The sequence below is a fragment of the Platalea leucorodia genome, assembly GCF_965183815.1.
Source record: "Platalea leucorodia genome assembly, contig: HAP1_HAP1_SCAFFOLD_54, whole genome shotgun sequence".
NCBI lineage: Eukaryota > Metazoa > Chordata > Aves > Pelecaniformes > Threskiornithidae > Platalea > Platalea leucorodia.
Genome location: NW_028121453.1, coordinates 173,838 through 186,597, shown reverse-complemented (window position 1 = coordinate 186,597; position 12,760 = coordinate 173,838). Strand labels below are relative to the sequence as shown.

The following is a 12,760-nucleotide window of genomic DNA, read 5'->3' as shown; positions in this document are numbered from 1 at the left end:
TCCTGCCTTGTCTTCTTGTGAAAAACAAGTCCAGGAGAGCATCCCCCCATGTTGGGTCAGGGATCACCTTCCACCTTCCTTCTAAGGAAGGACTTCCAGCAGAGGTCCATGGTCTTCAAAGTCCCCAGTGATTACTAGAGCCTAAAATTGTGTCCCTTCCTCCAGCTGCCTAGAGGACACCTCATCCTCTTCCCAGCCTTCCTCAGGCAGTTCAGGGATCCTGACCAGAAGACCATTGTACATCAAGGCGTTAGCAATCCATGTAATGGTAAATCTGAGGAGACCCAGGCCTGTGCTGTGCTCCATGTTCAGCTTGGCCTTCAGGCCGTGTTGTGCTGAGCATATTGCTGGGTTGCAGGATAAACTTGATTGTAATGAGAACTCTGCAGGAAGCTCCCACCTGGTGCCGGTGATTAGGCCAGCTGCTTGTCCTTCCTTTTATCTAAAACTGCAACAACAAATTCACATGTGAACCCCCTCTTTTGGGGGCATTAGAAATGATTACTTGAATTTTTCCTTTATAAGAAAACACTGAAAGTGATCACAGAAGCAAAATGGGATAACCCTTCTACAGACGGGATCTGCAAGACTTGCTGCACCAGCTGACTGGACAGAAGGAACCTCACCGGGATCTTCCAAGCCACGTGCCTGCTGCTGGCCTTTCAGCTTCTCCAGTAGGCACAACCAAATCATGTGGGCACTGCTGTCCCATCGGGTACTCAGGTGGAAAGGACATGACAGCCCCTATCCAAGCCCTTTTCCTGCATGGGCCTACCAGGTACTTAGGGATTCCCACAATCAGCTTGCCAACCACGTGCCTTCTGCTGGTCTGGCAGAGACCCTGGCAGATGTGAGCCTAAAAGCACGTATCCCAGCCACGAGTCAAGGGCTGACCTATCAGCAACTGCAGAAAGAGGTGACCTCACAGTCCCGTTCCCAGCCATGTTCCTGCTGCTGCCCTACCAACTCCAGAGACAGAAGTGACCTCACAGCCACCTTCAGGGCCTTGTGCCTCCTGCTGGCCCAGGAGATCCTGAGGCACAGCTGACCTCACCATATCATTCCCACCCATCTCCTCCTTGTGGCCTATGAGCCGATCAGATACAGGTCACCTGAGATTCCTCTTCCAGTGCCATGCGACTGTTCTGGGACCTCACGATCCCCCTCCTGCCCCAAGGGACCAAACAGCTTAAGTTAGGGTTAGGAAAGGCTTGAAGGTGAGGGGATTAGAGCACGGGAAATAACAGCTTCAGGGGTTAAGTGTTCACGTTAGGGTTTAGGGACTACAGCTCACCTTTCATGGTTAGGGATTAGGCAAAGGTTTATAGGGTAGGTTCGGTGTTCTGCTGAGGGTGTCTGGTTAGTGTTGAGGGTACGAGCTACCCTTGTGGATGAGGGTTTTGTTTGGGCCTGGGGTGAGGGCTAGGGTTAAAGCCAACATTTTAAAGCTAGAGGTATGGGCAAGGGATTGGGGTGATCAATAGGGTAAGAATACGGGTAAGGGGTTCTGTGTTTGGACTTTGGTTTCGAGGTAAACTTTGAGGTGAGGGATTGGAGTAGTGGATTCCTTGCAGGGTGAGGGGTAGCATTTAGGGGCAGGCTTAGGACTTAAGGTTGCTGGTTAGAAATAGGGTAAAGGCCTAACATGAATGTTTTCACAGTCAGTGTTGCAGAGGCATCAACATTACCTGAACTCATCTTACCTCTTCAAAATCTTTCATTTCTTTTGGCCAAGCCCCTCTTCCCTCCCCCAAATCTACCATCTTCCAGTCCCAGCTACCTTGACCTCCCCAAAGCTTTCATCTTGTATGGGGACAGTAATGTAAGGGCTTTCAAGACCTCCAAGTGTCTGTCTGCCCACTGCTGGCCAGCCAGAAGTGCCCTCAGAGCCAGCAGCCAAGGGGACACAATGTGCTGCTGTGCTGGAGAGGTCCCTGCTCAGCCACCCCAGCAGTGCTGGAGGCAGGTGATGCCCTCCCCCACCCCGAGGTACTCTGCCTGCATCCCAGCTCATGCTCCAGAAGGGCTCCCATATCTCCTGGGACGCATTTCCCACACGGGTGCTTCAGCTACCCCAGGGCATCCTGGAGGCAGTGACCACCTCTGTGTGGATAACTGAAGAAGGGCTGAACATAGATTTTAGGACAAATGTGAAACCTCTGCAGGAAAGAACTCTTTGGAAGAGCTGAAAAAGTCTTCCTTTCTAGCATTGCTAGTTTTTCTATGAATTTCCATTTTTTTGTCATGGTTTTTTATTAACAGCTCAGAGGGTATGTACTAGCAAGCTGATTATGCTTTCTTTACTATGTTAATATTTTTATGCAGCCACTTAGCACAGTAAATTTTCTTACCAATATTTCAAATGGAGAAACATTGCTCAGAAGAACTACTGTATTTATACGGGCACATTTTACCTCTCGACTTCTGCCTCTCTCTTTTATCATAGAATCATTTAGGTTGGAAAAGACCTTTAAGATCATCGAGTCCAACTGTAAACCTAACACTACCAAGTCCACCACTAAACCATGTCCCCAGGCACCACATCTACACATCTTTTAAATACCTCCAGGGATGGGAACTCGACCACTTCCCTGGGCAGCCTGTTCCAATGCTTGATAACCCATTCAGTGAAGAAATTGTTCCTAATATCCAGCCTAAACCTCCCCTGGTGCCCTTCTTTGGACACACTCCAGCATCTCAATGTCCTTCTTGTAGTGAGGGGCCCAAAACTGAACACAGTACTCAAGGTGTGGCCTCACCAGTGCCCAGTACAGGGGCACTATCACCTCCCTAGTCCTGCAGGCCACACTATTTCTGATACAAGCCAGGATGCTTCTTGGCCACCTGGGCACCCTGCCGGCTCATGTTCAGTCAATTGTCGACCAACACCCCTAGGTCCTTTTCCCCCAGGCAGCTCTCCAGTAAGTCTTTCCCAAGCCTGCAGTGTTGCCTGGGGTTGTTGTGACCCAAGTGCGGGACCCAGCCTTGTTGAACCTCATACAGCTGGCTTTGGCCCATCGATCCAGCCTGTCCAGGTCCCTCTGTAGGGCCTTCCTATCCTCCAGCAGATCAACACTCCCACCCAACTTGGTGTCGTCGCCAAACTTACTGATGGTGCACTCAATCCCCTCCTCCACATCATTGATAAAGATACTAAACAGGACCGGCCCCAGTACTGAGCCCTGGGGAACACCACTTGTGACCGGGCACCAACTGCATTGAACTCCATTCACCACAACCCGTTGGGTCTGGCCATCCAGCCAGTTTTTCACTTAGCAATTACTATGCCCACCCAAGCCATGAGCAGCCAGTTTCTCCAGGAGAATGCTGTGGGAAATGGTGTCAAAGGCCTTACTAAAGCCCAGGCAGACAACATCCACAGCCTTTCCCTCATCCACTAAATGGATCACCTTGTCATAGAAGGAGATCAGGTTAGTCAAGCAGGACCTGCCTTGCACAAACCCATGCTGACCGGGCCCGATCGCCTGGTTGTCCTGTACGTGCCATGTGATGGCACTCAAGATGATCTGCTCCATAACCTTCCCCAGCACCGAGGTCAGGCTGACAGGCCTGTAGTTTCCCGAGTCCTGCTTCCGGCCCTTCTTCTCGATGGGTGTCACATTTGCTAACCTCCAGTCAACTGGGACCTCCCTGGTTAGCCAGGACTGCTGATAAATGACTGAAAGTGGCTTGGTGAGCCACGCCATTTCTGATACACGCCAGGATGCTACTGGCCTTCTTGGCCACCTGGGCACCTTGCTGGCTCATATTCAGCCGGCTGCCATAGTGTCTCTGTGGCCTCCTGTTGCCACTCCTGGAGTCTGGGAGGCACCTCAGCCCTGCGGTGTTATCACCCTATTCTGTACCTGTCTGAGATGCCCCAAGGCATGAGGAATGGACACGGGGACCTCAGTTCAAGGAAGCACACATCCCAGTGCGGCATTCAGGTGGTTTCCCAGGGAATGTTACTCTCAATGTGAAGTGACCTTGAGACACAGTCTATCCTGCAAGCCTTGGCGGCACCCCTAGAAATGGCGTTTGTTCTCACTCGGGTTCATCTCACCACATGCACATAATGTGCATGCTTATGTCTTATCTCACAGAATTACAGAACGGTTTAGGTTGGAAGGGGCCCTTACAGATCATCTAGTCTAACTCCTGTGCTGTAGGCATGGACATCTTTCCCTAGGCCCGATAGCTTAAAGCCCCACCTAACCTGACCTTGAACACTTCCAGTGATGGGGCATCCACAACTTCTTGGGGAAACCTGTTCCAGTCTCTCAGCACCCTCAGTGTAAAACACCCCTTCATTATGTCCAACCTAAATCTACACTCCGTTTAAAACCACTGCCTCTTGTCTTGTCACTACAGGCCCTGGCAAAATTCTCTCTCCATCTTTTTTATAAGCCCCCTTTATATATTGAAAGGCTGCAATAAGGTCTCCCCAGAGCCTTCTCTTCTCCAGGCTGAACAACCCCAGCTCTTGCAGCGTTTCTTTGTAGCAGAGATGTTCCAGCCCGCAGATCATTTTCAAGGCCCTCCTCTGGAACCACTCTAACAGGCCCATGTCTCTCTTGTGCTGAGGACTGCAGAGCTGCATGCAACACAACCATGCACTTGACCTTGTTGAACTTCATGAAGTTTGCGTGGGCCCACTCCTCAAGCCTGTCAAGGTCCCTCTCTGAATTACATCCCTTCCCTCTAGAGAATCAACTGCACCTCTCAGGTTGGTGTCCTCTGCAAACTTGCTGAGGGTGCACTCGATCCCACTATGTCATTGATGAAGATGTTAAATAGCATTGGTCCCAGTACGGACCCTTGAGGGACACGACTCGTTACTGGTTTCCACTTGGACATTGAGGCATTCACTGCAACTCTTTGGACGGGGCCATCCAGCCAATTCCTCATCCATCTAACCCTCCATCCCTAAAACCCATACCTCTCCAGTTTAGTGGCAAGAATGGTAGGGGAGACTGTATGAAAGGCCTTACAGAATTCTTAGCAGATGACATCTGTAGCTCTCCGCTTGCCCACTGATGCAGTTGCTCCATCATAGAAGGACACTAGTTTAGTCAGGCACGATTTGCCCTTGGTGAAACCATGTTGGTTCTCCAATCATCTCTCTGCCTTCCATATGTTTCGACATGGTTCCCAGGAGGTTCTGCTCCACGATCTTACCTCTGTACAGTGCAAACATAGACTTCTGACTCAGTCCTGTGGTGTCCCTCGGTGGAGGGACAAACTACCTGTCTGAGCTGGGATGAGAGGCCAGTGCTAGAAATGGTGGTTATTATTGGTTGGTCTGTGATGGCTGTCTTGGAGCAGCTTCCCCAGGGTGTCCAGAGAACACGGGCACAGAGCAGACCATGCTCTCCTGGTCCTTTGTATCTATTCCAGAAGGCCTCTCTGTGCAAGGACACTGCCACAGGCCCCCACCCTGCACACTCACACACTTTAGCTGTTCACTGGTGTTTTCCTCTCCTGGCACTTTCTTGGGCATGTTCCTGAGAGCAACTCTGAAAGAAGACCTAAGCTTCAGGCACTGCCCTCAGGAGATGCCCTTGTATGATGGAAATGCTGCTATGGAGGCCAGCTCTGTCACAGAGGCGCCCATTGTGTGTCCCTGCCTGCCATCTCAGGACTGCCACACAGCATTACTGTGACCAAGCTGCCAGAGCAACCCTTCCTTCACCAACAGAGGGGCTCAGAAAGAGAGCCTGGAAGTAAAAAGAGAGCAGCTCTGGAAAGACCAAGTGCTGCTGTTCCCTGGCAGGGCTGCTGTAATGGGACTGTTTTCCCCTCCACTTCGGCGCACAGGCACTGCCACTGCGGCTCCAGAGAGCTCTCAGAGGAAGGATCTTGGACAAACAAATGGCCGCAGGATCCTGTATTATTTTTTAAAGCAGAGAGAACATGACTCTCACTTACACAGTCTCTGGGCAACACTACACAGGTAGATACCAAGTCAGAAGTGGCATAAAGAATGACATTTGTTTGTGTAAAATATTATCACAAGGAAAAGACAGCAAAAAACGCTCCACCACCACAAACTACAGAAGGCAGGCTGGGCCTATGATGAGTTACATTATGAGAGACGTGCATAACAAAATGGACAGTTTATTTCTTCAGAAAAACTCCAGGTCATCAGTTTCCACATTGCATCCTTGAGATCCTGGTTCCTTATGCTGTAGATGAGGGGGTTCACTGCTGGAGGCACCACCGAGTAAAGAATTGCCAGCATCAGATCCAGGGATGGGGAGGACATTGAGGAGGGCTTCAGGTAGGCAAATATGGCAGTGCTGACAAACAGGGAGACCACGACCAGGTGAGGGAGGCACGTGGAAAAAGCTTTGTGCCGTCCCTGCTCAGAGGGGATCCTCAGCACGGCACTGAAGATCTGCACATAGGACACCACAAGGAAAACAAAACAACCAAAGAATAAAAAGGCACTAACCACAAGGAGCCCCACTTCCCTGATGTAGGCATCTGAGCACGAGAGCTTGAGGATCTGGGGGATTTCACAGAAGAACTGGTCCAGGACATTGCCTTGGCAGAGGGGTAGGGAAAATGTATTGGCAGTGTGCAGCAGAGCATTGAGAAACACACTGCCCCAGGCAGCTGCTGCCATGTGGACACAAGCTCTGCTGCCCAGCAGGGTCCCGTAGTGCAGGGGTTTGCAAATGGCCACATAGCGGTCATAGGCCATGACAGTGAGAAGAGAAAACTCTGCTGAAATGAAAAAGACAAATCCAAAGACTTGGGCAGCACATCCCGAGTAGGAGATGGCCCTGGTGTCCCACAGGGAATTGGCCATGGACTTGGGGAGAGTGGTGGAGATGGAGGCCAGGTCTATGAGGGAGAGGTTGAGGAGGAAGAAGTACATGGGGGTGTGGAGGCGGCAGTCACAGGCTACAGCAGTGATGATGAGGCCGTTGCCCAGGAGGGCAGCCAGGTAGATGCCCAGGAAGAGCCAGAAGTGCAAGAGCTGCAGCTCCCGTGTGTCTGTGAACGCCAGGAGGAGGAACTCAGTGATGGAGCTGCCATTGGACATTTGCTGCCTCTGGGCATTGGGCCCTGGCATAAGAGAAAAAGACAGTGACGAGTTAGGGCAGACATCCCTGAGCAAAATCAAAGCCATCTCGCATAGACCCTCCCCCTATCACACACAGACACCCTTTGCCTTTTCTACGAGACCTTCCTTCAGCTCTGTGGCTGCAGCCCTGGTTGGTGCTAGCCAACAGCAACAGCCGAGTGTCCTAATGATGGCATCATTGTAAGGGAAAACCAGCTCATTCCCCAGCCCCACAGACTGCATTGCCACAACCCCACAGGTGAGAGGAAAGCTGGGACACTTGTTCCCATGGACACACTGACACACAAGATCAGCGTGTGCCTCTGCGGCTGAAACTCCCATCCCCCGGGAGCCTGACAGCAAGAACGAAATAAAATAACAATTACACAGGCAAGTGGAGAAACGAGGAAACATACAGTGAGGGTCTGGCTGAGAGAGGCAAGGGGAGAGGCAGCCGGGCACTCAGGACAGCGGTACCCTTACTCAGATGGGCCGGGCAGCTGCTCTCAGCCCCTCTGCTCTGCAGAGGGAAATGGGCACATGGCTGAGAGAGGCACCACGGCCCTGCTGGAGCTCTGGCTGCAGAGGAGGTGCTTTACGCCCTGAGGGCAGGGGCTTTGCTGGGTGGCAGATGAGGCAAGGGGGCTTGCTCAGAGGAAGGGGTCTGAATTGGAGGGGGTGCTACAGAGTTTTCTGAATTCTCCCTCCCACAACATTTTAGCTTTTCATTCCCTCTCATTCCCTGGTCATTCTCCTGCTGCCGGGAGATTTTCCTCCGGGAAGGTGTTGCCCTGTGCCAGGTCTTTCCCTGTCAGGGCTCAGAGACCCCATCCCAGCATTTGTGCACGCACCTTGGCCCTACAGAAACCTGCCTGTCTGCAGGGCTCTCACTGGACGCATGTTCCTGTTTGCAGGTGGAAAAGGACAGGTCAGAACAACCCTGATGGGTCCAGCAAAGGTGATGCTGGTGCTGTCTATAGGCAGAGGAGTGGCTGAAGGCACTTTATCAGGCTTCTATCAGGCTTACTGATCCATCAAAGTTACAGCTCAGGAGTCTCAGTGACTTGTTCAAGCAAGAGAGCTCCTTTTGCATTTCTCTCCCCATATTCCCCAAGAGTAGGAAACTGAAAACACAGACGCAGAAAAGCTCCTTATCTTTATAGTAATCCCTGCCTTGACCTTCCCCTTGAAAAGTGCCCTAGGAAATGTCCTGGGGTCATCTGGAGCTGTGAGCAGCCCTGACCCATGCAGCACCCCCTTGACAGCAGAAGGTCCTTCTCCTGCAGGAGTTGCTTCTTCCACCCACAGCTTCTCCCCGCACTGCCGTTGGGAGCTCGCCAGGCAGGCTGAGGGCTGACCCTGGCAGGAGACAAAGTCCCTGCCGCGGCACACAGCCCCCTTGGTTGCAGGGTCCCTGCTCTGAAGGACGGCCCTGGGCACCCCTGGCTGCACACCCACCTTCACACCCTCCAGCCATCCGTGGGTGAATGCAGCCGTCATGCCCTGTCCCTCTGACCGTGCAGCAGGGAAGCCCTGCAACAAAGCACGTCCTTTTTCTCTACACTGGAGAAACTGTGAGAGTCCTCCTGGCAGATCCCATAGGCTGTGGGATGTGCCAGCTTTAGGAGATCATTCCAGGAACCACAGCTGCATTGCCCTGCGGCCAGAGACTTACCTGTTAAGGGCTGTGAAGATTTTTCTCCAAGTGGGCTCTCCTCTGTCCTCCCACCCCACACTGCCTTTAACCTCTCTCACTTCCCTCGTCTCCCCTCGGTGCCTGCAGGCAGTGCCCTCAGCCCTGCTGCCCTTTGCAGAGGAGCTGCTCCTGGGCACAGCTGTCTCTCTGCAGGGCTGCCCACTTGCCAGGAGCTCCCTCCATCCCAGGAGCCCAGCCCAGCTCAGCAGCAGAGGCCCAGTCCAAGGCAGCACTTTCTCTGCCCCTCTGGGCTCCCTCCAGGTGTCCCTGGGCCTCCAGGGGAACCTGCTGTGAAACAGGCTGGAGCAATCACTCATGTTCCCTCCCTCAGCTGGGGAGAGACACTTCTTTCCAGAAGTGTAATTTCACCTCTCAGAGTCAGTGTTACATCTAAATATCACCTTTTTTGGTGTTATTATTAGACAGGACACCCAGGCAGGGACAGGCAGGGATCTCCTTTACCCCTGCTGAGGGAAGGGATTCAGCTGAGTCATCTTGTCCATCATTCATTCATGTCCATCCATCATTCAGCTGGAGGCATCTCGTCCCTCATTTCTATTCCTAGCATTTGAAGGAGACTCAGCTCCCTCCCATGCCTGCCACAAACCTCCAGGAGGTGGGATTCCTCTTGCCTCTGTTCAGGTGTGCACAAAATAGGCACCTGCATGTGAGCTTCTCTTCTCAGCTCCTGTGCTAATCAATGGCGATGGAAGGCAGGAGTGAGGTGTTCAGATGCAAAACCCTGGTGACATCAGAGGTGCCAGAGGTGGTGCAAGATACATGCAGGTAACTGCAAGCTCTGATGCAGCAGTTCATAGAGACAGGGCGACATCTCAGGGATCATCTATGGGCCTGGTGGGAAATTCCTTTGACCAAGTGAAATGACAGCTGGTGCCCAAATACAGACCCAAAGAACCTTTTCCTACTCATTAGCTTCATGGCAGTTTTTAGAGGTATTCCTAGGAAGGATTGCAGTCGTGTACCATAGGGAGAGCTAGGTCTGTCTCTTTTCCATCAGCTGGATTTACTAGATCTCCACTGACTATAATGGCCTTTGTCCCACATTCATCCCCACGTTGCCTAACAGAATTCAGGGAATCTACTCACTTTCATGTTCAAATCCAGGCCCGCAGAGCTCCATGAGGTGCCGGGCTGGCAGGGACCACACAGGACCTCCAGGAAAGCAATTCCCATTCAGGGTGGGTGCGTCACAGCTGCCCCAGGCGTGAAGGCCAGGCTGCACGTGCAGTGCAGCACAGCTTGATATACAATGGTCTTCTGGTCAGGATCGGACACATCCTGCACTCCACCCTGGTGCCACAGCTGAGCTGCTGCAGCACAAACGTGCACAGCCAGGAGGAGATGGATCGCAGACAGGAGGAGCTGGAGCCCCATGGCTTGTCACACAAATGTGACGTTTTTTGATTAAATGAGATGTGCTAGGACAGCTTGCTCCCATGGGGTTCTGCAGTGGAGCAGCCTCTGCTGGAGAGACTGGCAGGGAGGATGAGTATGGGTGATGGCCCCTGTGTTGAGGGGATGCCCCCTCTGTTCTCTTCCTTTATCAGTGGTCTGGAGGAGGGGATCGAGTGCACCCTCAGTAAGTTTGGAGACGACACTAAGCTGGGCAGCAGTATTGATCTGCTGGAGGGTAGGAAGGCTCTGCAGAAGGATCTGGACAGGCTGGATCGATGGGCCAAGGCCAATTGTATGAGTTTCAAGGAGGCTCAGTGCCAGGCCCTGCACTTGGGTCACAACAACCCCAGGCAACGCTACAGGCTTGCAGAAGACTGGCTGGAGAGCTGCCTGGCAGAAAAGGACCTAGGGATGTTGGTTGACAGTCAGCTGAATATGAGCTAGCAGGGCGCCCAGGTGGCCAAGAAGGCCAATAGCCTCCTGGCTTGTATCAGGAATAGTGTGGCCAGTAGGACCAGGGAGGTGATAGTGCCCCTGTACTGGGCACAGGTGAGGCTGCACCTCGAGTACTGTGTTCAGTTTTGGGCCCTTCACTACAAGAAGGACATCGAGGTGCTGGAGCGTGGCCAGAGAAGGGCAACGAGGCTGGTGAAGGGCCTAGAGAGCAAGTCTTACAAGGAGTGTCTGAGGGAACTGGGGCTGTTTAGTTTGGAGAAGAGAAGGCTGAGGGGAGACCTTATTGCTCTCTACAACTACCTGAAAGGAGGTTGTAGCAAGGTGGAGGTCAATCTCTTTTCCCAGGTAAAAAGTGACAGGACAAGAGGAAATGGCCTCAAGTTGCACCAGGGGAGGTTTAGATTGGATATTAGGAAAAATTTTGTCACTGAAAGGGTTATCACGCATTGGAAGAGGCTGCCCAGGGAAGTGGTTGAGTCTCCATCCCTGGAGATATTTAAAAGACATGTGGATGTGCCGCTCAGGGACATGGTTTAGCGGTGGACTTGGCAGTGCTAGGTTAATGGTTGGACTCGATGATCTTAAAGGTCTTTTCCAACTTAAACAATTCTATGATTCTATGATTTGTTTTTAGTAATTGGTCAGGGAACATTTTGAATGGCTTTAATATGGTGCTCAGATAAACGACACTCCCTTTGTTGGAGAATGTAACCCAGATATTTTACCCTCCTCTTAGAAAAATTACATCTTAGGTGGAGAAGCCCGATGGCCCTTCTCAGCAAAGGCAAACACTGAAGTGCAGGTGTTAGCTATATAAGATTCCTTGGCTACCAATAAATCATCAACAGGTTGTATCAAAAATGGATCCATTTTTTTAAACACAGCATCCTGCAAATCTTCTAGTAAGATTTAGAAAAACAGTGGAGGACCCAGCAAAGCCCTGAGGGAGCCTTGTCCATGTGAGCTGTATCTTTCCCCAAGTACATGTAGAGTCCACATGAATAGGTATACTGAGTTAAGGTAGAAAAAGTTGCCCCTGTATCTATTAGACGGGGTAATTATGTTCATCAGTTGAAAGGTTTGAGACCTGACCCTCATAAGAAGAAGGGTAAAATATTTCATATTCAGAGGCTCCTGTAGTGACTGCACCATAGGTCCCTGCTAACTGCCAATGCTGGGTGAAATCGAGCTGCCCTTGTTGGACAGAGCAGGGAAAGACAGCACCACAGGATCGAGGAGGTCCTTTGGGGAGGCTTTTGTTGTTGTTGTTGTTTTGTTTTGTCATACAAGGCACTCCCGTTTCCAATGGCCTTGTTGTCCAGGATAATTACAACAGTTTGCAACCGTCTCCTGTTCCTTGAGATCCATTGCTTCTAAAGCATTCTCCTCTGCCCTTACCTTGGAAACCTCCACGTCCTGGTCCCCTTAATCTAGGTTTATCATTCAACATCCTTGCTAATAGACTAGCTTTCTGTTCCCGTTCTTTTCCTTTTTTTTGCTTGAGCTATCTTTCATCTTTTCCATCAAACACGAACATAGCAATGCTGACTATTTCATCCAAACCTCTGCCGTGCCATCCTGGCACGTGTTTAGATCGATTTTTCTCTTTCTAAGGGGTCAACGCCCCCAGGCATTCTTATTTGTTTAATCAATCGGGTGTAATATTCAGGGGAGTGTTTGATATTTCCTTGCTGACATTCTGGCACCCTAGCCCAATTTACAGTCTTTCTAATGACTCTGACAATCCCCCTCTCACTCTCTGCAGCGTCTCTCTATTGGCTGATAATTTGGGGTCCCGTCCTGGGTTCTGCCCAGTGCTTCCTTGGCCCAACTGCGATTTATTTCCCAGATTTCAATTTTTTCATCCGGAGTAAAGACTGCCTCAAATAGTTGCTGCACGTTGGCCCACATAGGGTCATAAACGCACAAGATGCTGCATGTAGTTTGTATCACCTTCTCTGGATCATCCCACACTCTGGGCATTTGTTGTTGCCCCAAAACCAAATCAGCAGGTACAAACGGCACATGGACTGTTCCCACAGAAAGCTGGCCATGTTCCAGTCCCAGCCCTACAATTTCTTGTCAGAGAGGAGCTTGCAAACCAGTAGCAATAGCTGGAA

The 12,760-nt window shown here is 51.3% G+C and overlaps 1 protein-coding gene across 1 annotated transcript; it reads right to left on the bottom strand.

Moving 5' to 3' along the window:
• Positions 1-6,085: 6,085 nt before the first annotated feature.
• LOC309603312 (olfactory receptor 14C36-like) lies at positions 6,086-7,051 on the bottom strand (the record flags this gene model as incomplete). Its single annotated transcript, XM_082338192.1, has 1 exon — positions 6,086-7,051. One exon carries the CDS (start codon positions 7,049-7,051, stop codon positions 6,086-6,088), a length of 966 nt encoding a protein of 321 aa, XP_082194318.1.
• Positions 7,052-12,760: the final 5,709 nt, after the last annotated feature.